The following is a 21,741-nucleotide window of genomic DNA, read 5'->3' on the forward strand; positions in this document are numbered from 1 at the left end:
ACGATTGTTTAGGCTAACAATGGACAATATAATATTGATGCTATACATAGTTTTGAGTAAATTTTTTTCTTAGAAAATCATAGCTCTCTTTGGACGCTACAAAGTGACATGGATCAGGGATACATATATATACAACCATCAAAGTCCACAAATATCCACGCACACACAAGGATCTGAACCCAAGTGACGACCAGAGTCATGCAACAAATATAATTACACCACTACACCAGTGCAATTCACGAGTTGCTGATAGTTGTTGACTTCAGCAAAATATCTTCAAATGTATGATATATAGAGCGATATTTTACAAGAACGCATCCATAGTCTTGAAGGTAGTTGACGAATCGTGAATCGAGATTGAGCTTCATGAAACAGACACAATTATTGTCTGATGCTTCGCGATGAACCCCTATCTGTAGCTTTCAAGAAATTAGAAGCTAGAGTTGCTGGTTTTGTTCGATGTCATCGTCTTTGCTCCTTGTGTTCGATGTTTCACCTTAAAGGTTGGTTCCTCTGGCTCCGGCCTTGCGTTCGATGTTTCACCTTTTTCTCTTAGGGTTGGTTCCTCTTGCTCCGGTAGTTCACCTTCGGTTTTCAGCATCTCCACAACTTGTTCGATGTCAGGTCTTTTGTCGGGCGACTCTTGCACGCAAAGCAGCCCAATCTGGATGCACCTCCATAGCCTTGATAAGAACTTGGGATCAGCCCCCTCTTCCTGAGATAGAGGCACTTTTGGGTCAAGAAGTTTCTGCAGTGTGTAGCGTGCTTCATCGTTATTAGTATTCCAGGAATTCCATGCCTGCGCAGAACAAAAGGTTATGCCTTTCTAACTGCAATACAGCAAGTCACCAATGCAACTCCCTATTACAAAAATTGTGGCGCTAGCTGATTAGAACGTTATCGAGTGCCGTCGTACTTACCTGTGGAGGTAGTAGCCTCTGCATGTCCGTGACACAGTTTGTGTCGCCTCTAATTATCTCAAGCATCACCACTCCGAAGCTATAGACGTCGGACTTGTATGTTGTTTGCCCATTTCGGCACTCTGGAGCCAAGTAGCCGCTTTAAGAAATGCATAAATTTATAGGTGATCAGTTAGACATCGAAAGAAGCATGTAATGGACGTGGAAGCGTACGTGGGGAGTTTCATTCTTACATGGGTCCAACAGGTGTGTGTAATGCTGCCTGATCAGGAACGTGTTTTGCCAGTCCAAAGTCTGCTATCTTGGGTGTCGACAAATCATCAGCCAGCAGTATGTTAGCAGGCTTAAGATCTCTATGAATGACTTTCCTGTTAGAATCGACATGAAGATAACAGACGCCATCTGCAATGCAAGTTATAATATGTAGGCGTCGCTTCCAGCTCAGCTGCCTACGTTTGTCCACGTCACCTGCATATCAAAAGCTATTGAGGGATGCGTGCACACTTAAAGAGAGATTTGCATTTACAAGGAAAGCCTTAGCTCATTAACTCTGCAGCGCTGCTAAAATGATTGTCATCATGCATCTAAATAATAATTATTTTTAGGACACTATACGTACAGTTAAGGGCTACTACACCAGCTATTTTTTTAAGCTAGAGTTATATTCTTGACAACATTTAAATGTTAGAATTGTATTCTTTTTTGGACAGAGAGGATATACAATGACCTAGCGACCCATAACAAAAGCTGGTCATGTGCTTTTATTAGTCGCATCGCATATAAGCATCCTAGCTAAACTATTTTTAAATTTAAGTGCACGCGTACGCATACGTGTGTGGCAACGTTAAGAGGCATAAAAAAGGGAATACATCGAGAAACAATTTATATACCAAATACGTAGCGGTCCAGGCTTCCGTTCTCCATGTATTCGTAGATTAATAGCGGACCCTTGTAGTCTCCACCCTCAGTGTCATCATCAGTATTACGATTGCAGTAAGCGAGCAGCCGGACAAGATTGCGATGACTCAGCCCAAACAAAACTTGCAGTTCTCTTTCGAAGTAGTTGTCGTCTGATTGATTCAGCACCTTTACAGCAGCCTTATTCACCCCAACTGGTACTCCTATCCTGGTTGATTCACGTGGAGGTAGCTCACACTGCACCGAGGTTGACAAAAGTATATGTACAGTAGCATTTGTACTGGTAATGATCATATGAAGATATATATATGAAAAGTAGTGATACAAACTCTCAATGATCCATAGGTATTTAAGAAATTATACTCCTTCAGTCATGAAATATAGTGTATTTTCAGCTGTTCTAATTAAGTTAAACTATCCTAAATTTGAGCAAATTTATAAAAATATCAACAATATTTATGGCATTCAATGAGGTTTCATTAGATATATTATAAAAATGAGTTTTCATGAGCTCTATTTTTAAACTATTTGTGGTAAATAGTAAATTTCTTCCTTCGATTTGTGGTGGTGCAAGCTACCTACTTATCTGGGTTCAAATCCTCACTTGTCACTGGTGCTCTTTTTTGGATTTATTCTAAAGATTTAGTAGTTTTTTTTAGTGGTAGGCAACATGTCCATTGTTGACAATCTTTTTTTTAATAATATCAATTCTATTGATTCGGGTCTCTTTGAGATGCTCATAAGGCACTATGTGAAATAGTATTTATAGGGGCGGCTCTAGAGGTTTTGTAGGGGCGGTTTGCTCAGCCGCCCCTACCCAAGCGCCTCTACAAATCATGCATTTGTAGGGGCGGTTCCCAGATCGTCCCTACAAATCGATTTGTAGAGGCGGCTGGTGTTATCAGCCGCCCCTATAAATCGATTTGTAGGGGCGGCTGTATATTGAGCCGCCCCTACAAATCAATTTCCAGAAATTACGAAAAAAGGGACAAAAAATAGCAATTTTTTTTAATCCGAGGAGGTCTTCATCCGGCAGCTACACACCCACTCTATGGTTGTAGCATTTTTTTCACGATTTTTGCACACTTTGCGTCGGCTGGGATTCGAACTCGCAACCTCTCCCTCGTGCACAAATTCCTCTACCACTGCACCAAATTGATTGTTTAAGGCCCTAAACTAATTCAAATGATAAAGTTGTCAACTACAAAGTTTTATAACTTTTCGAGATCTACAACTTTCATTTTGGTAGTTTCTTCATCCGAGGTCACTTATAAAATTTGAATTTCAAATTTGAGAAATTTGAACGTAGTTTTCCATGACAAGATGATTTCAAATGAGAAAGTTATCAACTACAAAGTTTCATAACTTTTTAAGATCTACAACTTTCATTTTTACTGTTTGTCCATCCGAGGTCGTTTAAAAAAATTAAAATTTCAAATTTTTGGAAATTCAAACGTAGTTTTCCTTGACAAGATGATTTCAAATCAAAAAGTTGTCAACTACAAAGTTTCAACTTTTCGAGATCTACAACTTTCATTTTGGTTGTTTCTCTATCCGAGGTCGTTTACAAAATTTAAATTGTAGTGCTTAATTTTTAATACTCGGTGTCTATTTGTAGGGGTTGTTCAATATTGAACCGTCCCTACAAATCGGGCTATTTGTCGGGGCGGCTGATAACACCGGCCGCCCCTACAAATCTATTTGTACAGGCGGTTTATTTGGTATCCATTTATAGGGGCGGCTCAATATAGAGCCGCCCCTACAAAGAAAGGGAGGCGTTGCCACAAATCGTTTTTGTAGTAGTGAGGGTAAATACATATGTGTGTGTGTATGATGTCTACAATTAAGTAAAAATACGGATATAGAATCCATGCTAATTTTTAACTGGTGTTACCATTGATTGGAACATGTGTGTATGTTGTTACTCCCTCCGTCCTGTAATATAGCGTACGTATTCTAGCATTTGAATTTTATCTCGAAATATATGGGATTCGGAGAACAAAAAGATAATGTTTACTAAATAGAAATACTTGATTCAGTACTTGCCATATTTTTGTATAAGCGAATTGAGAGTGCATCGTCCTTTAATCATGGGGAATAGAATCGAATTTCAATAAATTAGGAAGTTAAGTGAGGAGTATATGCATTTGTTGCACTCTCCTCTAAGCTAGGCGTTGATTAATCCGTTACACACAGTCCTGGGAATAAGGTTTGGATACGATATTGATGCCCAAATCTCTACAACTATAACATATGTATTGTCAACGTCTACCTAGAAGGACCAAACACCCCTCAACACAGGTCCACCCGGCAGCACCAAAATCTTCCCATATAATTGCTTCCCTACCGGCGCAATTAAAGGAAAGAAACCCAGAATGAAAGGCAATGTCGTGCTTGAGGAAAAAAGAAAATTAATATGGAAGGCAATGTCGTGATTGACCGATTGAGGACGGGAAAAAAAATTAGACCATAATTGGGAAGGTAATGCCGTGATTTTCCCGTTGCAACGCACGGGTACAGTCCTAGTCAAACAAAAAATTCAGTTCTAGCAATTGATCAGATTTCTCATACCTGGTATACTGTCCCAAAAGATCCTTGACCAATCTTGTTATCTTTTGAGAAATTATTTGTGGCATCCTTTAAGATTTGATAGTGAATCGAATGACCAGCTGGTGCTGGGGCGTAGAAGACGATGTAGGTAAAAAAAAAGCAGGATTAGCCAGCACGTACGTACGTACATATATAGTGCACCTTAGTTTACCTTCCTCGGAGTTTCAGTTTTCGCAAGAACAAAGTTTACCTGAATCTTCGGCAGGCCTGGACGACGTCACACTCCGCCTCCACCAAATAATACCAGAAATAATGCCGGCCAGAACTGATACACCCACAACAACTAATACGACAATGATGATAAAAACTTTCTTGTTCTTCCCACCTGTTGGAAGAGGTACGGTGAATTTTCAAGTTTATTCTCTATTTAAAAATGTCTATTACATGCATATACATACTCTAGTTTGGAAGAGGTGATCCAGTATCTAGTTGACTTACAATGTTTGTAACAAGGTCGTAATCCGGCCCTATACTTTATATTGGTTTGGAACAATTTCATCTATACCACCACTTATATGAACTTTTCATCTAATGCATTAGCCTATATATCCACTAATGTTTGTCATGGATATGGGACCATATGTTCATTTATTGCAACAACTGTCTACTCCCTTTGTTTTTTACATATGTCCTTATTATATATCCTAAGTCAAACATTAGTAACTTTGACCATCATTTTGAAAAAAAATCTATGTAGTTTCATAACATGTGAACTATATATTATGAAAGTATTCCTCATAGTGAATACAAAAACATAAACCTTATGTTATTAATCTATACATTTTTTAAATGGATGGTTAAACATAGAAATATTTGACGTAGGACAAAAAAAGAGCGAGTATTTTACCGAGACAATGTATAAATAGGTTTATCTCTATCAAGAAAGTATATTTTAATTACATTTTGCATACCAATTGAAAGCATCTAGGCCTCTAGTTGGGTTTCGGTGATTAATGACAATATGAGATTACTATGACTAACGTGTGTTTTGCAGAGGCAATTAAGTTAGGTCATGGTAATGGCAATTGATTGGGCAATCATGGTTGTCATTCCCCTACGATGGAAATCATTTCGATTTTCAAAGGATGGACGACAAGGTTAAGGATGGACTAGTTCTAAGTGTCGTTTGGTGTTGAAGAGACACTTAGAGTAGTTTATGACTTTGTTTTTCCTTTGGCCATACTATTAAGGGGGGTATGAACCAGTAGCTTGACCTAGGTGAGTCTAGTGGGTTAGGTGTGGTGCACACTTATCAAATCTAGCACGAGGTAGCTCCAAAGTAGCCCTAAGATCAATTGGAGAAAACTTCATTCACATATGATTTTGAGTTGGAAGTGAATGGATGGTCAAATATTGACCAGATGCTGGTCCCAGTGTGACCGAACGCTGACAGTAGAGTCCGGTCAGTTCATTTGATCAAGTGAAGTCATCTAGATGCGACCGGACGCTGAGTGAAATATGACCGGACGCTGGGTGCCAGAGTCCGGTCAACTCCAGTAAGGTTCCAGAGAGGGAGAATCCTGATCGGACGCGTCCAGTCAGAGCTGATTGGACGCTGGTCAGGTTCCGGTAGCTGACCGAATGCTGAACAGCAAAGTGACCGGACTCTAGGCGCCAGCGTCCGGTCAACATCAGTAAGGGTCCCGAGAGCAGTTTTCATGACCGGACGCGTCCGGTCAGTGCTGACCGGACGCAGGTCAGAGTCCGGTCACAACTTAACGGCTCTGTGGCGGGGAGAACTAACCAGAGCGTCCGGTCACCTTGACCGGAGCGTCCAATCACCCCGTAGAATGCTGACTCAGGCACATAACGGTTCGTTTTGAATGAGGGGGTATAAATACTTCCTCTATTCATTCAAGGGAGTACTCTTGCCCATTTCAACAGCTAAGAAACACCCTTGACAGTGCCAAGGAGAGCAAGAGCCTAGTGAGGTGATTGATATTTGAGAATCCAAGATTAAGGCCTCATTAGTGAAAAGAGAGTAGCAAGGGTGCATCCACCCTTCTCATTAGGCTTGTTGTGGTCAAGTGAGAGTTCTTGCTTGTTAATCTTGGTGATCGCCATCACCTAGACGGCTTGGTGGTGATTGGGAGTTTGGTGATCATCCGGCGGAGCTTGTGGATGACCCAACTCAAGTTGTGAGCGGTTGTGGGTGATTCACCGCGATGGAGTGTCGAAGAATCAACCCGTAGGGAGCACTTGATCCTTGCGCGGATCAAGGGGGAGCTACACCCTTGCGCTGGTGCTCCAACGAGGACTAGTGGGGAGTGGCGACTCTCTGATACCTCAGCAAAACATCACCGCATTCCTTCTCCTCTCTTTACTTTAAGTATTTATATTTGAGCAATTCAATTTTTGTCTTTACATTCTTAGAATTGCCATGCTAGAGTAGGATTAGAACTTAGGGTGCTAAACTTTTGTGCGGTATATCAATAGAATCACTTTCTAGGCACAAGGGGTGAAGTGGGCTAAGTGTAGGGTTTATTTATTACAAAGAATTTTAGAAGTAGCCCAATTCACCCCCCTTTTAGGCATCTTGATCCTTTCAATTGGTATCAGAGCCTCGTGGTCATGTATTTAGGCTTAACCGCCTAGAGAAAGATGTCCCACGGGGATGGACCTCCTCCTATCTTTGAGGAAGATGATTTTCCTTATTGGAAAATCCGCATGGAGACGTATTTGGAAGGTCTAGACGTTGGAATTCTTAGAGCCGCCTCTCAAGGTTTCCCAAAACCTAGGGATCCCACGCACCTTCAAGGTGATGAAGTGAACTATGAAAAATGGAATGCAAAGGCTAGAAAAACCATCTTTAGAGGCCTTTGCAAAGATGTGTTTAACCGGGTGAGAAACCACAAGGACGCCCATGCACTATGGTCGGATATTTATGCACTTCATGAGGGAACAAAGAGTGAGCGTGAGGAACACTATCATCTCGTCATGGAAAAGCTTAATTCTTTTGAGATGCTTCCTAAAGAAAGTGCAAATGAAATGTACTCACGCTTAAATGTTCTTGTAGAGGAAGTCAATGGGCTTGGACTTACACAAATGTAACCATCTGATGTTGTAAGGAAGAACTTGAGTGTCCTCCCCATTAACAAATATGGGCATATTGTGACCGTGCTTCATCAAGGCGATCTTTCCACCGCTACACCAACTCAAATCTTGGGAAAGATCAATGCTCATGAGATGTACATGCACATCACACCACAAGATGGCTCATCCTCTAACAAGAAGAAAGACAAGGACTTGGCATTCAAGGCTAGCCAAGAGAAGGGCAAAGCAAGAATTGAGTATGAGAGCTTAAATAATTAAGAGAATGTTGATGCAAGTCTTGTTCTCATAGTGAGAAGAACCACCAAGATGCTAAAGAAGCTCAACAAGAACGGCGTCAAGTTTGATGGCAAGAAAAAGAAGTTCTTCACTAGCACTAGAAGGAAGCCAATCTCCGAGATGGATTACTATAATTGTGGAGAACTTGATCATCTAGCACATCAATGCCCTAAGCCTAAGAAAGACAAATACAAGAAGAAGAACAAGGGCAAGAAAGATGACTCAAATGATGAAGATGAAGATGAAGATGAGAAGAAGAAAAACAAGCCATACAAGAAGGATGGCAAGAAGAAGAGAAATGGCATGGCATATATCGTCGGTGATTGGCTTACGGACATTGATTCATTAAGTTGCTCATCCAATGATGATAGTGATAATGAGAAGGTGGCCTCCATTGTGATTGACTCTTTATCATCTTCATCGACACCACCGCCATCATCCTCTACACACCTATGCCTTATGGCCAAGGGTGAACGAAAGGTATCAAATGATTATGATAGTAGTGGTGATGAACATGCTAGCAATGATGATAGTGATAGTGATGATGATGAATTTGAGTCACCTTCATATGATGATCTTGTTAAATTGCTAAATCAATACACTAAGATCATTAGAAAGACTAGAGCTAAGAATGAAAAGCTTGAACTTAAGAATGACTCTCTTTTAGCTAAATGTGACATAGCGGAAAAGGCTAGTGTTGAGCTTAGAGAAGCAAATGATGCTATGTCATCCAAACTCAAGGAACTCAAATCTTCTAAGAAAGAGCTTAAAGAAAAATATGATAAACTTGAGGGGATACATAATGAGCTCATCACTAGCTACAACATGCTAAAAGAAGAGTATACCAACCTCAAAGTTAATCATTACAATCTTGTTATCTCTCATTAGTTTTTATCCAATGAGCCACATGATGCTACTAATGATGTTGTTAAGATTGATATAGCTATATCATATGATGATTTGATTATTGAGAGCATTGAGCAAGGTTCTAGTAGCAAAGGCAAGCAAGTGGTTGAGTCCGATAATTATAATGAATATGTCAAGATCAAGAATGAGAATGAGAAGCTTAAGAAAGATCTTGAAGAGCTATTAACCACCAACACTATTGTGATAGAGAACCTTGACCATGATAGTGATCTAATTCTTGAGAATGAGAAGCTCAAAGAAGAAAACAAGAGACTCAAGAAAGAGAAGAATCATAATGAGCTCAAAGAAGAGAACAAGAAGCTTAAGCTAGAAAATGAACATCTCAAGACCGGGTTGAGCAAATTCACAAGAGGTCAACATCTTTAAAGAGAGCTACTAATGAACACCGTCATGAAGATGGATAGAAGTAGAATTGGGTATTTGGCAAATCAAGAGAAGAAGGCTCAAGCTCAACAACAACAACACAAGTCAATGCCAAAGCCAAAGAAGTGTTTTGAGTGTGGACAAGGTCACTTTGCCCATGAGTGTCAAACTCCACCACCACAACCCTTGTCCAAGCATGTTAGACCCTTTACTTTCAATGCTCATTACATGCTTAGAAAGGACTCTAATGGAAAAATGAAAGTTATGTTCTTAGGACCTCCCAAAAAGAATAGGCCTAAGAAAATTTGGGTTGTAAAGTCACTTGTAGAGAAAGTCAAGGTCCCTCAACAAGTTTGGGTCCCTAAACAAGCTTGATCTCTTGTGTGTAGGTGAACTACAAGACCGGTGGAAGTCATTGGGTAATTGATAATGGTTACACACAACATATGACCGGTGATCCTCATATGTTCACCTCACTAGATGAAGAAGTAGATGGCAAAGAAAGAATTACATTTGGAGATAATTCAAAGGCCAAAGTGAAAGGATTGGGCAAAGTGGCAATTTCAAATGATCATTCTATCTCAAAAGTGCTATATGTTGCTTCTTTGAGTTTTAACTTGCTATCCGTTAGACAATTATGTGATCTTGGCTTCCAATGTTTGTTTACCGAGAAGGAAGTGGTTGTATCTAAGAAAGATGATGATCAAGTTATATTCAAGGGATTTAGATACAACAACCTATATCTTGTGGATTTCACCTCCGAAGATGCTAACTTGAAGACATGCCTATTCACCAAAACATCACTTGGGTGGCTATGACATAGAAGACTTGCTCATGTTGGGATGAGCTCACTCAAGAAGCTTATGAAGATTGAATTGGTGAGAGGGTTGAAGGATGTGAAATTTGAGAAGGACAAGCTTTGTAGTGCATGTCAAGCCGGCAAACAAGTTGCAAACACTCATCCTACAAAAGCTTTCATGTCAACAACAAGAGTGCTAGAGCTCCTTCACATGGACTTATTTGGACCAACAACATACAAGAGTTTGGGAGAAAATCTTTATTGTCTTGTGATTGTTGATGACTACTCTAGATATACATGGGTGTTCTTCCTTCATGACAAGACCAAAGTGGCATCATGTTTCAAGAAGTTTGCCAAGAGAGCACAAAATGAGTTTGAAGTGAAGCTCAAGAAGATTAGGAGTGATAATGGAAAAGATTTTGACAACATAAATATTGAAGCTTATTGTGATGAAGTTGGAATCAAGCATGAGGTCTCCACAACATACACTCCACAACAAAATGGTGTAGTAGAGAGAAAGAACCAGACACTCATTACACTTGCAAGAACAATGCTTGATGAGTACAACACACCTGAAGCTCTATGCGTGGAAGCTATCAACACCGCATGTTATGCATCCAACCGCCTATTCCTTTAAAAGTTTCTTAGCAAGACACCTTATGAGTTGCTCAATGGGAAGAAGCCGGACGTCTCCTTCTTTAGGGTGTTTGGTTGCAAATGCTACATCTACAAGAAGCGGCAACACCTAGGGAAGTTTCAAATACATTGTGATATTGGTTTTCTTATTGGTTACTCATCAAAGTCCAAAGCATATAGAGTATTTAATCATGCTACCGGCTTGGTTGAAGAAACATATGATGTGGAATTTGATGAATCTAACGGCTTCCAAGGAGCACATGAGAATCTTGATGATGTAGGTGATGAACCATTGAGGGAGGCCATGAAGAATATTCCGGTTGGAGACATCAAGCCTAAAGATGATGAAGATGATGTACAAGTGATTGATCCACCTTCTTCATCAAATGTGCCACAAGATGGTGATAAAGATAGGAGAGTAGAAAATGAAGATACTCATGTCTCTCATGATCAAATAGTGGCACAAGCACATGATGTTGATGCTCCACAACCTCCCCCTCAAGTGGTTGATAGAAGAAATTCACCTCTACTACAAGCTCATCCACAAGATCTCATCATAGGGAGTCCATCAAAGGGTGTAATGACTCGATCTCAAAAACTTGCTTCTTTTATTGAACATCACTCTTTTGTCTCTTGTGTTGAACCTAAGAATGTAGAAGAAGCTCTTCAAGATTCCGATTGGATAAATGCCATGCATGAAGAGTTGAACAACTTCGCCCGCAATGAAGTTTGGACTCTTGAAGAGCGACCACAAGGTGCAAGAGTCATTGGAGCAAAGTGAGTGTTTCGCAACAAGTAAGATGATCAAGGTGTTGTTGTGAGGAATAAGGCAAGACTAGTTGCAAAGGGGTTCTCTCAAGTTGAAGGGTTGGATTTTGGAGAGACCTTTGCACCAGTTGCAAGACTTGAAGCCATTTGTATCCTCCTTGCATATGCATCGCATCATGAAATGAAACTATATCAAATGGATGTAAAAAGTGCATTTTTAAATGGCTTCATAAATGAACTAGTCTATTTTGATCAACCTCCTGGGTTTGAAGACCCTAGATATCCTAATCATGTTTATAGATTGTCCAAGGCGCTATATGGGCTTGAGCAAGCCCCAAGAGCTTGGTATGAGCGCCTTTGGGATTTCCTCATTGAGAAGGGCTTCACCATTGGGAAGGTCGACACCACACTATTCCCCTAGAAGCGTGATGGAGAGATCTTCATTTGTCAAGTATATGTTGATGATATCATCTTTGGATCATCAAATGAAGATTCTTGCAAAGAGTTTGGTGAATTAATGTCGAAGGAGTTCGAGATGTCTATGATTGGAGAGCTCACATTCTTTCTTGGTTTTCAAGTCAAGCAAATGAGAAGGGATTTTCATCTCTCAAGAAAAATATACCAAGGATCTTCTCCAGAGGTTCAATATGGATGAATGTAAGCCAATCAAGACACCAATGCCATCTAATGGACATCTCGACCTAGATGAGGGAGGTAAAATGGTTGATCAAACTCTCTACCGCTCTATGATTGGTAGCTTGTTATATTTAACCGCATCTAGGCCCGACATCATGTTTAGTGTGTGTATGTGTGCTAGATTTCAAGCTAATCCTAAGAAAACTCATTTGATTGCCGTTAAAAGAATCCTTAGGTACCTTAAGAACACACCAAGCATTGGCCTTTGGTATCCCAAAGGAGCTAGATTTGAATTAGTTGGCTATTCCGATTCGGATTATGCCGGTTGCAAAGTTGATAGGAAAAGCACATCCGGGGGGTGTCATTTGCTTGGTAGATCACTTGTGTCTTGGTCCTCCAAGAAGCAAAATAGTATGGCTTTGTCCACCGCCGAAGTGGAATACATTGCCGCGGGTGCTTGTTGTGCACAAATACTTTATATGAAGCAAACTTTGCTTGACTATGGTGTAGTTCTAGAAAAGGTACCTCTTTTGTGTGACAATGAGAGTGCGGTAAAGCTTGCTAATAATCCGGTTCAACACTCTCGCACCAAGCACATAGATATCTGCCATCACTTTCTTAGAGATCATGTGGCTAAGAATGATATTTCACTATAAGGTGTAAGGACTGAGGATCAATTGGCGGATATCCTCACTAAACCGCTAGATGAGGCTACATTTTGTCGGTTGAGGAATGAGCTCAATGTGCTTGATTTTAGCAACTTCACTAGAAAATGAGCTTGTGTTGTCCCTTGCATTGCATTGTAATATAAAACATGTTTATTTCTTGGTAATGCATTTAGGGCTTGTCTAACATGGTCAAGATAACCGCCGAAAAGTGTGTGAAGAAGCTTAACCTTGGATCAAACTTGACAAGCAACTAGAATTACTTTCAAGTATTGCATTGCATATACATGTATGTTGTTTTATCGTTTCTCTTCAATCACCCTTTTATTGCCTATTTTCTTAAAAAAAATTATAGCCTAAGGCAAAATACTTTGAAAAATTTGAGGGGTTGAGAGAGGTCACTCACATCAGTCCCAATTGGTGTTTATTTGGGTCTTATTGAAGTTGGGACTTGATTGGGAATAGGCAGCCCGAAGGAACTTTGAAGATTTGCTGAAAAAGAGTGACCGGACGCTCGACCGGACTCTGCTCCCTGTGTCTGGTTAGTTCACAGGAGGTGAACCGTTGCTGCAAAGGAGTGACCGGACGCTGAAACAATGTTCTTCCTACGTTCGGTCAGAAGGTGATCCTGTGTCCGGTCAAGCGAAGAAGATGAAGAAAGGATCGACCGGACTCTGGTTGTGTCCGATCAGTGGTGGACGAACGCGTCCGGTCGTGACTTTGGAGGTTTTGGACCACTCTGTTGTCAACCGGACTCTGGGTGGCAGCGTTTGGTCGTTGCCACCGAAGCGTACGGTCAGTTGAAGTCGTGCGGTTTCAGGACTCTATCTTGGTTTCCTTTTCTCTTATGTTGGGGGGGCCACCATATAACCACAGTGCCGCGCCATGCTTGACCTAATCCCACACTGACTTCACCATTCCTCGCCGCATCCACGCCGCACACCGTGCCCTAGCCCCACAGCAGCACCACCGCATTATGCCGCCGCATCCTGCGCCGTCGTGCCCACGCCGCTCCCATACCGCCACGCCTTGCTTCACCGCTCACGCCCGCCTTGCGCCTCGCACCAGCGCTACCGAGCCAGCACTGCAGCAGCGTCCCGCGCCACCCTTCACCGTGAGCCCGTGCCCTAGCACCGCCCACATCAGCGCCTCCGCCTAAGCATCACCGATCCTCTAGCCACCTACAACAGCACCACCATTGCCGCACCAGCATCTCCACACCCCATCCAGCGCCACGTTGCCTCACAAGAAACCTAACCCTAGGCGATCCCCGGTGGTTCTCCGTGATCCATTCCTTACTCTTCGGTTCATCTGTTCGTCAGGTAGCAAGCCCTTGATTCTAATTTCGTATCTAATGCTTGCTTCTTAGGGTTTTGTATCTCTAGATGTATATTGTAATTATTCATATATTCGATCTATTCTATCGTGTAGCGAGTCAATGCGTTTGAGGTTACTTTGGCAGTTGACGGTTAACTCGAGGCCAAGCTCGCGAGTACGGATCGAGGCTAAGCCTCGGAAGTGATAGTTGGCAGTTGATTCTTGTCAGTGGCGGTTGCTCTTTTCAGGTCCAGCAATGGCACGTGTCAAGAGTGTTAGAGGTGGTCCAGGTGATGAGGATCCGAGGCCTCCACCTCGCTTACCTGCTGAGGTGAAAGGCAAGGGGACAAAGAAGACTACATCAAAGAAGCGGAAGTTTGTAGATGCTGGTACAGCGAGAGCAGCAGCAGTAGCAGTCGTCGTAGAGCGTGCAGAGAGAGGAGGTGCTCGAAGTGGTGTTGTCATTGCAGATCAGCTTTCACCAGCACAGAGGGTAGCCATTGAGCAGGTTGAGCGTCGTCATGGTAGTCTAGCTGGGACTGTCATGCTTGAGGGACAGCGTGTTGTTTTGGAGGAGACTCAGCCTTAGGGGGAGCCACAGCAGCAGACACAGCCACTAGTGCAGTCAGAGGGTGCTGAGTAGACATAGGAGGGAGAGCAGATAGAGGAGACAGAGCAGGCACCTTAGCCACAATTATGCCGCTCTAGTCATACCCGTACCTAGGTGACACCGAGGCCAGAGACACAGAGGAGGGGTTCTCGTCCGCCTCCTAGACCACAGGGTCCACCTCTAGTGACTCACCTGGACTTGAGGGCCACCACAGCCAAGCAGGTGTAGCAGCTCAGGTTTGTTCAGTTCGAGGACTGGTTCCCGCCGAGAAGGGACGAGCGTGCTTCAAAGGGTTTCAATACACCACTGCAGGAGGACTTCTACAATGCTTATCTAAACAGTGGTGTAGCTTTCAGATCTCAGAGGATTTGTTCCATTGAGGCCATTGTAGCAACAGCTGGAGAGCAGATCGCCCTCACCTCTCTTACTTGAGAGGGCTGACAGATATGTTCCATCTTGGGTCCGTGAGTTCTACGCTACACTTTGGATTGACCCAACTTACAGGTTTAAACAATTTGCATTCAAGGGCCGTGACTATAGGCTGATGAGCTTCAGGGTTAGAGAGATCCTTAGGTTACAGGAGTCACCCATCCGCCTTCATGAGGTTTGCTATGGTCACATAGAGCCTCCTAGATGCCCTCACGGTGGTCTTGTGCCTCCCACAGATCTCATCCGACCTTGCTTCACAGAACCATTCGGCGAGGGGTCGAGCAGGACACCCAGAGATCTTACTCCCACAGCTAGACTGCTTGATGCTATCCTGAGGAGGACCCTGCTAACAAGGATGGGATATCACGAGGGATTGACTCGCATTCAGTTGTGGCTACTGAACTCCCTGATCCAGCAGACAATATTTGATATATGGGATCTCATTCTTTCTGAGATGGAGGATACACTTGCAGAGGGATTCAAAGGTCACAGGCAGCTGCCAAATGCTCACTAGATCACTTTTCTGATTCACAGGGCAGTCACAGTGAGGCCTCCTGAGATGTTGGCAGAGTATTCAGGAGCTACTACAGAGTTTCTAGCTTATAACATGACTCAGATGCTTTGCCACAGTGTAGCGAGGACACCTAGCCAGCCGTGCCATCACCCAAAGGTGCTAGAGACTGCAGCCCAGCAGGATGAGATCATCAGGGGCGTAGCAGCTACAGAGGAGGAGCAGCTAGATGCTCAGTAGGAGGGTATGGTCGAGAGCGACCCCAGCGATAGTTCAGATGATGACTACCAGGATATCCCTCATATGTCTTCACGATGACATGATGGTGAGGCTAGTGGCTCCAGCTCAGCTCCATAGGCACCGCAGACAAACCCCACTCTTCTTGTGATTCTTGAGCAGATGAGGCAGTATCAGACTCGCTAGGCCCAGAAGACAGCAGCAGCACTAGCACATGTTTAGGCCAGACAGGACGAGTTCCAGCGATAGCAGCAAGCTATACAGCAGCAGCCAGGCTATGCAGCAGCAACAACTCCTCATTCAGCAGTAGTTACATGGGTTCATGCAGCATGTCGTTACTGCTATTGGAGCTCCACTGCCATAGCTTACTCCTCAGCTCGGCCAGCCTGCCACCACTACAGTGACTCCAGCTTTTTAGCCCAGTGGGCTTTAGAGTCAGGGACAGCCAGCTACATAGTTTGCTTCACCTATAGAGCAGGTGTCCTAGTGGTTTGCTTCACTAATGCCAGCCCAGGGTCCTTCCTTCACACCTCTTGTTATGGGCTTCACATCGGCATAGAGTTCCTCGATGCTTGTGACAGACACCCCAGTCTCTAGGAGCCTCGATGCTACCTTCAGTGAGTTGACAGGGCAGCCTACACCGCCAGATCTATGTGTCCCTAGTCCTTCCATAGTTGCTCCTATTACTAGGACTACAGAGATGCTCCCATCCTCAGTTGCATCATCAAAGCCACCTGCTACAGTCATACCTACAGAGTCACAGGTCGCACTAGTTCCAGATCAGACCCAGACCGCTTCAGCGTCACTTCCAGGGACAGAGGGTCAGACAACTCAGAGCTTTGGATCAGAGGATGATGCTAACCAGTTCTAGATCGCTCATCACACCTCAGCGCCCGACTCATCCGCTGCTGCCGCGCCGACAGACCCTTAGGTTTTGGTGCTTGACGCCAAAGGGGGAGAGGGATCGGGTATGATAGATATAGGGGGAGCGTTATATCTAGGGGGAGCTTATGTTTTAGCTTATGCTTTATTACATCTGGCTTTTTATGTGTGATACATTATTATGCATTCATGTTTATTTTCATGCATTGAAATACATACGTGTGATCGTGATATTTATGTGATATTTATATGATATGTGACTTGGGTGCTCTCTACTTTGATTTTTATATATGTCATGTCACTTGGTTATGCTCATTTGCTTTGCTTCCACGTTTTACTCCGATGCAAATGAGCTTTATTTCTTTTACTCATGCTTATTTCATATCTATTGAGTACATCATGTTGGCTTGAGTCATATAAGCTTGTCTAACTCATTTGTTCTTATTGTCAAAAGCTTATATGAACCAAGCATGTTGAAAACCTCATCTCTTTTACATACTCGAGGTTGTATTGTCATCAATCACCAAAAAGAGGGAGATTGAAAGCATCTAGGGCCCTAGTTGGGTTTCAGTGATTAATGGCAGTACGCGATTACTATGACTAACGTGTGTTTTGCAGAGGCAATTAAGTTAGGTCATGGTAATGGCAATTGATTGGGCAATCATGGTTGTCAACCCCTACAATGGAAATCGTTTCGGTTTTCAAAGGATGAACGATAAGGTTAAGGATGGACTAGTTCTAAGTGTCGTTTGGTGTTGAAGAGACACTTAGAGTAGTTTATGACTTTGTTTTTTCTTTGGCCGTACTATTAAGGGGGGTATGAACTAGTAGCTTGACCTAGGTGAGTCTAGTGGATTAGGTGTGGTCCACACTTGTCAAATCTAGCACTAGGTAGCTCCAAAGTAGCCCTAAGATCAATTGAAGAAAACTTCATTCACATATGATTTCGAGTTGGAAGTGAATAGAGGGTCAAATGTTGACCGGACGCTGGTCCCGGTGTGATCGGACGCTGGCAGTAGAGTCCAGTCAGTTCATTTGATCAAGTGAAGTCGTCTGGATGCGACCGGACGTTGAGTGAAATGTGATCGGACGCTGGTGCCAGAGTCCGGTCAACTCCAGTAAGGTTCCAAAGAGGGAGAATCCTGATCGGACGTGTCCGGTCAGTGCTAACCGGACGCTGGTCAGGTTCCGGTAGCTGACCGGACGTTGAACAGCAAAGTGACCGGACTCTGGGCGCCAGCGTCCGGTCAACATCAGTAAGGGTCCCGAGAGTAGTTTTCGTGACCAGACGCATCCGGTCATTGCTGACCGGATGCAGGGCAGAGTCTGGTCACAACTTAACGGCTCTGTGGCAGGAAGAACTGACCGGAGCGTCCGGTCACCTTGACCGGAGTGTCCGATCACCCCGCAGAATGCTGATTCAGGCACATAACGGTTCGTTTTGAATGAGGGGGTATAAATACTTCCTCTATTCATTCAACGGAGTACTCTTACCCATTTTAACAGCTGAGAAACACCCTTAATAGTGCCAAGGAGAGCAAGAGCCTAGTGAGGTGATTGAGATTTGAGAATCCAAGATTAATGCCTCATTAGTGAAAATGGAGTAGCAAGTGTGCATCCACCCTTCTCATTAGGCTTGTTGTGGTCAAGTGAGAGTTCTTACTTATTACTCTTGGTGATCGCCATCACCTAGATGGCTTGATGGTGATTGGGAGTTTGGTGATCATCTGGCGGAGCTTGTGGATGACCCAACTCAAGTTGTGAGCAGTTGTGGGTGATTCACCGCGATGGAGTGTCGAAGAATCAACATGTAGAGAGCACTTGATCCTTACGCGGATCAAGGGGAGCTACACCGTTGCGCGGGTGCTCCAACGAGGACTATTAGGGAGTGGCGACTCTCTGATACCTCGGCAAAAGATCGCCGCGTTCCTTCTCCTCTCTTTACTTTAATCATTTATATTTGAGCAATTAAATTTTTGTCTTTACATTCTTAGAATTACCATGCTAGAGTAGGATTGGAACTTAGGGTGCTAAACTTTTGTGCGGTAGATCAATAGAATCACTTTCTAGGCACAAGGGGTGAAGTGGGCTAAGTGTAGGGTTTATTTATTGCAAAGAATTTTAGAAGTAGCCCAATTCACTCCCTCTTGGACATCTTGATCCTTTCACGAATATTTGAGGGATAAGATCGTGTGTATATCGTCATCACAAGAGCTTGTCCTTTATTATGTTTTTTCTGAATCCGTATCATGAACCATGATCGCGTTTATCAATGAGTTTGGGTACGAAAAGATAACTCAAATCCAAAAAATAAAGTGTAGCACGAAATTAAATTTATATTCTAATAAGAACTCAAATCAAATTTCTTCGAACAAAACTAAAATCAAATTTGAAAATGGAATCAAGTGCAGTTTCAGAATGCAGGTAGCATACATCTGAAATTTTAGAGACACAAGTCAAAGTTTCTTCCAAAGATCGATTTGCTTCTTATCATGGCATGACTTTGTAAGGAGATTTCATGCAATGCTCATTAAAACTATAACCACATATATACTAGTAGTAGCTAGGGAAAATAGAGCATGAGGATTTATAGACTGCTAACTAAAGCACGAAAAAAATCTTCATTTGTGGACTTGTGAAGCACAACGCTGCTTACCTAGTAATGACTTGGGCAGCCTCAGGTAGAAATCCTGGCCCTTCTCTATAAAGCGCAGATCAGTAAAAGAGTCCGTCCAGATGATGCAGCCACTGCTGCCGCCGACGGCGGCAGCATACGCCACACAGGAGCAGTTGGCGAGGCACCTGAGCCCAGGGTTTACAATTTCGGCGAAATATCGTCGAAATTTCCAAAATATCGTCTTTTTTGCTGAGGTCCGAAATTTTTTTGTATTGGTCAAAATTTTTCGGTTAAATTCATCTTTCACTCTAAAATTACACCAAACCACACTAAAATGACCCTCCATATCATTTAGTCTTATCAAAGCCCTAAATTTCTTCAAATTTATTTAATTTTCTCACTCACACATTGGACGGCACTAGAATATGCAGCTCGCCCACCGTCAGCACACTATATTACCGCGGCTCTACTTCTGTGATATATTATGTTATTTCGTCGATGTTATATAAATTTACGATGGATGATGGATTATAGAGTTTTTCTAGTGAAATGATGCCAAATTTGTTTAAAACTCAATTTAAATTTATTTAAATTTGAACCGATATTTCCGAAATTTCCGAAATTTCGTATTTATCGCTGGGGATCGAAATTTTTTTCTTACCGGTATTGTAAACCCTGCCTGAGCCTGCACTCATCAAGGCTTGTGCCAATGTCGACTGATGCGTTCTCCGTGTCGGGGAGCTTCACCAACTGCACTACCAGGAATCCGTCCGTGCTGCTCCGGCTCTGGTTGCTGCTGCAGTCGAGCGAGAGGTTCCGGCGGCACCCGCCGGAGTACTCCCTCAACTCCTCAAGGACCACTCCTTGGGAAACGCCGGGACGAAGCCCTTGAAGCAGCTGCAGAGCGACGTCGCCGCGTTGTTCCTGTCGCACAGTCCGAACGCCCCGCAGTGAGCGTAGTCGTCGCAGTCGTCCCTGGGCACCTTGAGGAAGGAGTTCCACTGCCGTCTGCCGTCGTCCCACACGAGGCGCTGGACCACGCCGGCGTCGCTCAGCCTCAGCTGGGTGTACGGCTCGCCGGGCATGGCGGTGTAGCTGTAGGTGACCTCGCTCGGGCTGACGGTCACCTGGTAGCTGAAGTTGCTCGCGTACGACGCCATCTCCGGGACGCCCTCGAACCGCTCGCCGTTCCACGGCCCCGTCCGGTACTTCTTGGTGCCGTTGGTGTCCCGCATCACGTTCTCGGGCCTGCCGCCGCCGAGCTCGGTGATGTAGCGGTAGCTTCCCGTGCCGGGGTCTGCGGCGGAGCGCCACGACGAGAGGTACCACTCGTCTCCTTTCCACCAGTTCTTCCCGATCTTCATCCCGGGCAGCAGGGCATTGCAGGGGTGGTCGAACGACTGCCACTGCGCCGTGCTGTTGTTCTGTTGCACGACGACCAGGTTGCCCGACCCGAGCAGGCGCGCGCCCATGGGAGGTGTGGAGCTCGTGGAGTCCGAGGACCATACCGTGTTGTTGGAGCCGTCCAGCAGGAGAAGGGTGCCAGAGATGGTCAGCACCAGCAGGCCGGAGGTGTCGGTGAGAGGGTGGTCACGGTTCGCCACCCAGTAGATGGCCATGGCATTGGCATCCGTAGATGGGGAGAAGGAGAACCATGTCCCCAGGTACCGCTTGGTCGGCTCCCCAGGCAGGGAGAAGAACCCCAGCGTGAACGAGCCCCCTGCCGAGACTAGGGTGTTGCCGTCGGTGAGGTTGCCGCCGGTAGCTATCATGTTGGAGGCCCGAGTTCCGCCAGGAGCAAAAGTAAACAGAGACACTATGATGTGGAGGCCGATAAGACGACGGTTAAGGTGCCTCCAAATCGTCATCTTTTTTTGGGAATGCTAGCTAGCTTCTTCCTGCACCGCTAGCGAATCCGCCTACTTGTAATAACTGGTAGCGTCGGGAGGGAGACGATGAAGCAATGGTCTGTGGGCGATGCCTAGCGATGAAGATGAAGCTAAGTAATACAAAGCTCTCGTCTGCTTGCGGTGGTCGGGAGGATATTCGTGGAAATTTTCATCTCCTACTATCGGGACGATCGCCTGACGCGGTCTTTCTTATCAGCAAGAGCCTGGCCTATATGACGTATCTTTGCACATTCTCGTCAGCATTCCTTTTAGACGAAAGACCGGATTTGGATGACGTATCTTTGCACATTCTCCATAACCTTCCACACCTTTCTATTAATTGACTTGATATATATTGTCATCTTAGCCTTCCAATAAGGATAGTTGGGAGCCATCAAATTGGGGTAGCTTCTTGGTATTGTTGATTTGAGTCGTGAATAGCCTATTAAAAAAATTCTATAACAACACTTAGCAAACCGGTTAGATAAATATAAGGCAAAGTGAATGTTGGGCTAGCCTACTAAAAGTGCAAGCCATCTACCACAATTCTAGTTTCTATAGTCTCTATCCACACAATGGCTATGTCACTACACTAAGTTAGTGAGCTCTCAAAGACTAACTAAAGAGCCTCACTAACCACTAGACCCGACGCAAACTAGCTCTCAAACTAATTACAC

The 21,741-nt window shown here is 43.9% G+C and overlaps 1 protein-coding gene and 1 pseudogene across 1 annotated transcript; both read right to left on the reverse strand.

Annotated features, from left to right (window-relative positions):
- Positions 1-371: 371 nt before the first annotated feature.
- On the reverse strand, positions 372-4,483 carry LOC136509591 (cysteine-rich receptor-like protein kinase 7). The gene is made up of 5 exons (XM_066504344.1): positions 4,410-4,483; positions 1,811-2,075; positions 1,154-1,388; positions 921-1,059; positions 372-799 (listed from the first exon to the last, which is right to left on the reverse strand). Exons 2-5 carry the CDS (start codon positions 1,842-1,844, stop codon positions 431-433), a joined length of 777 nt encoding a protein of 258 aa, XP_066360441.1. The 5' UTR covers positions 1,845-2,075; positions 4,410-4,483; the 3' UTR covers positions 372-430.
- An 11,676-nt stretch (positions 4,484-16,159) lies between these two features.
- LOC136509376 (S-locus-specific glycoprotein BS29-2-like) lies at positions 16,160-21,237 on the reverse strand (annotated as a pseudogene).
- Positions 21,238-21,741: the final 504 nt, after the last annotated feature.

This window comes from Miscanthus floridulus, chromosome 15 (assembly GCF_019320115.1).
Source record: "Miscanthus floridulus cultivar M001 chromosome 15, ASM1932011v1, whole genome shotgun sequence".
NCBI lineage: Eukaryota > Viridiplantae > Streptophyta > Magnoliopsida > Poales > Poaceae > Miscanthus > Miscanthus floridulus.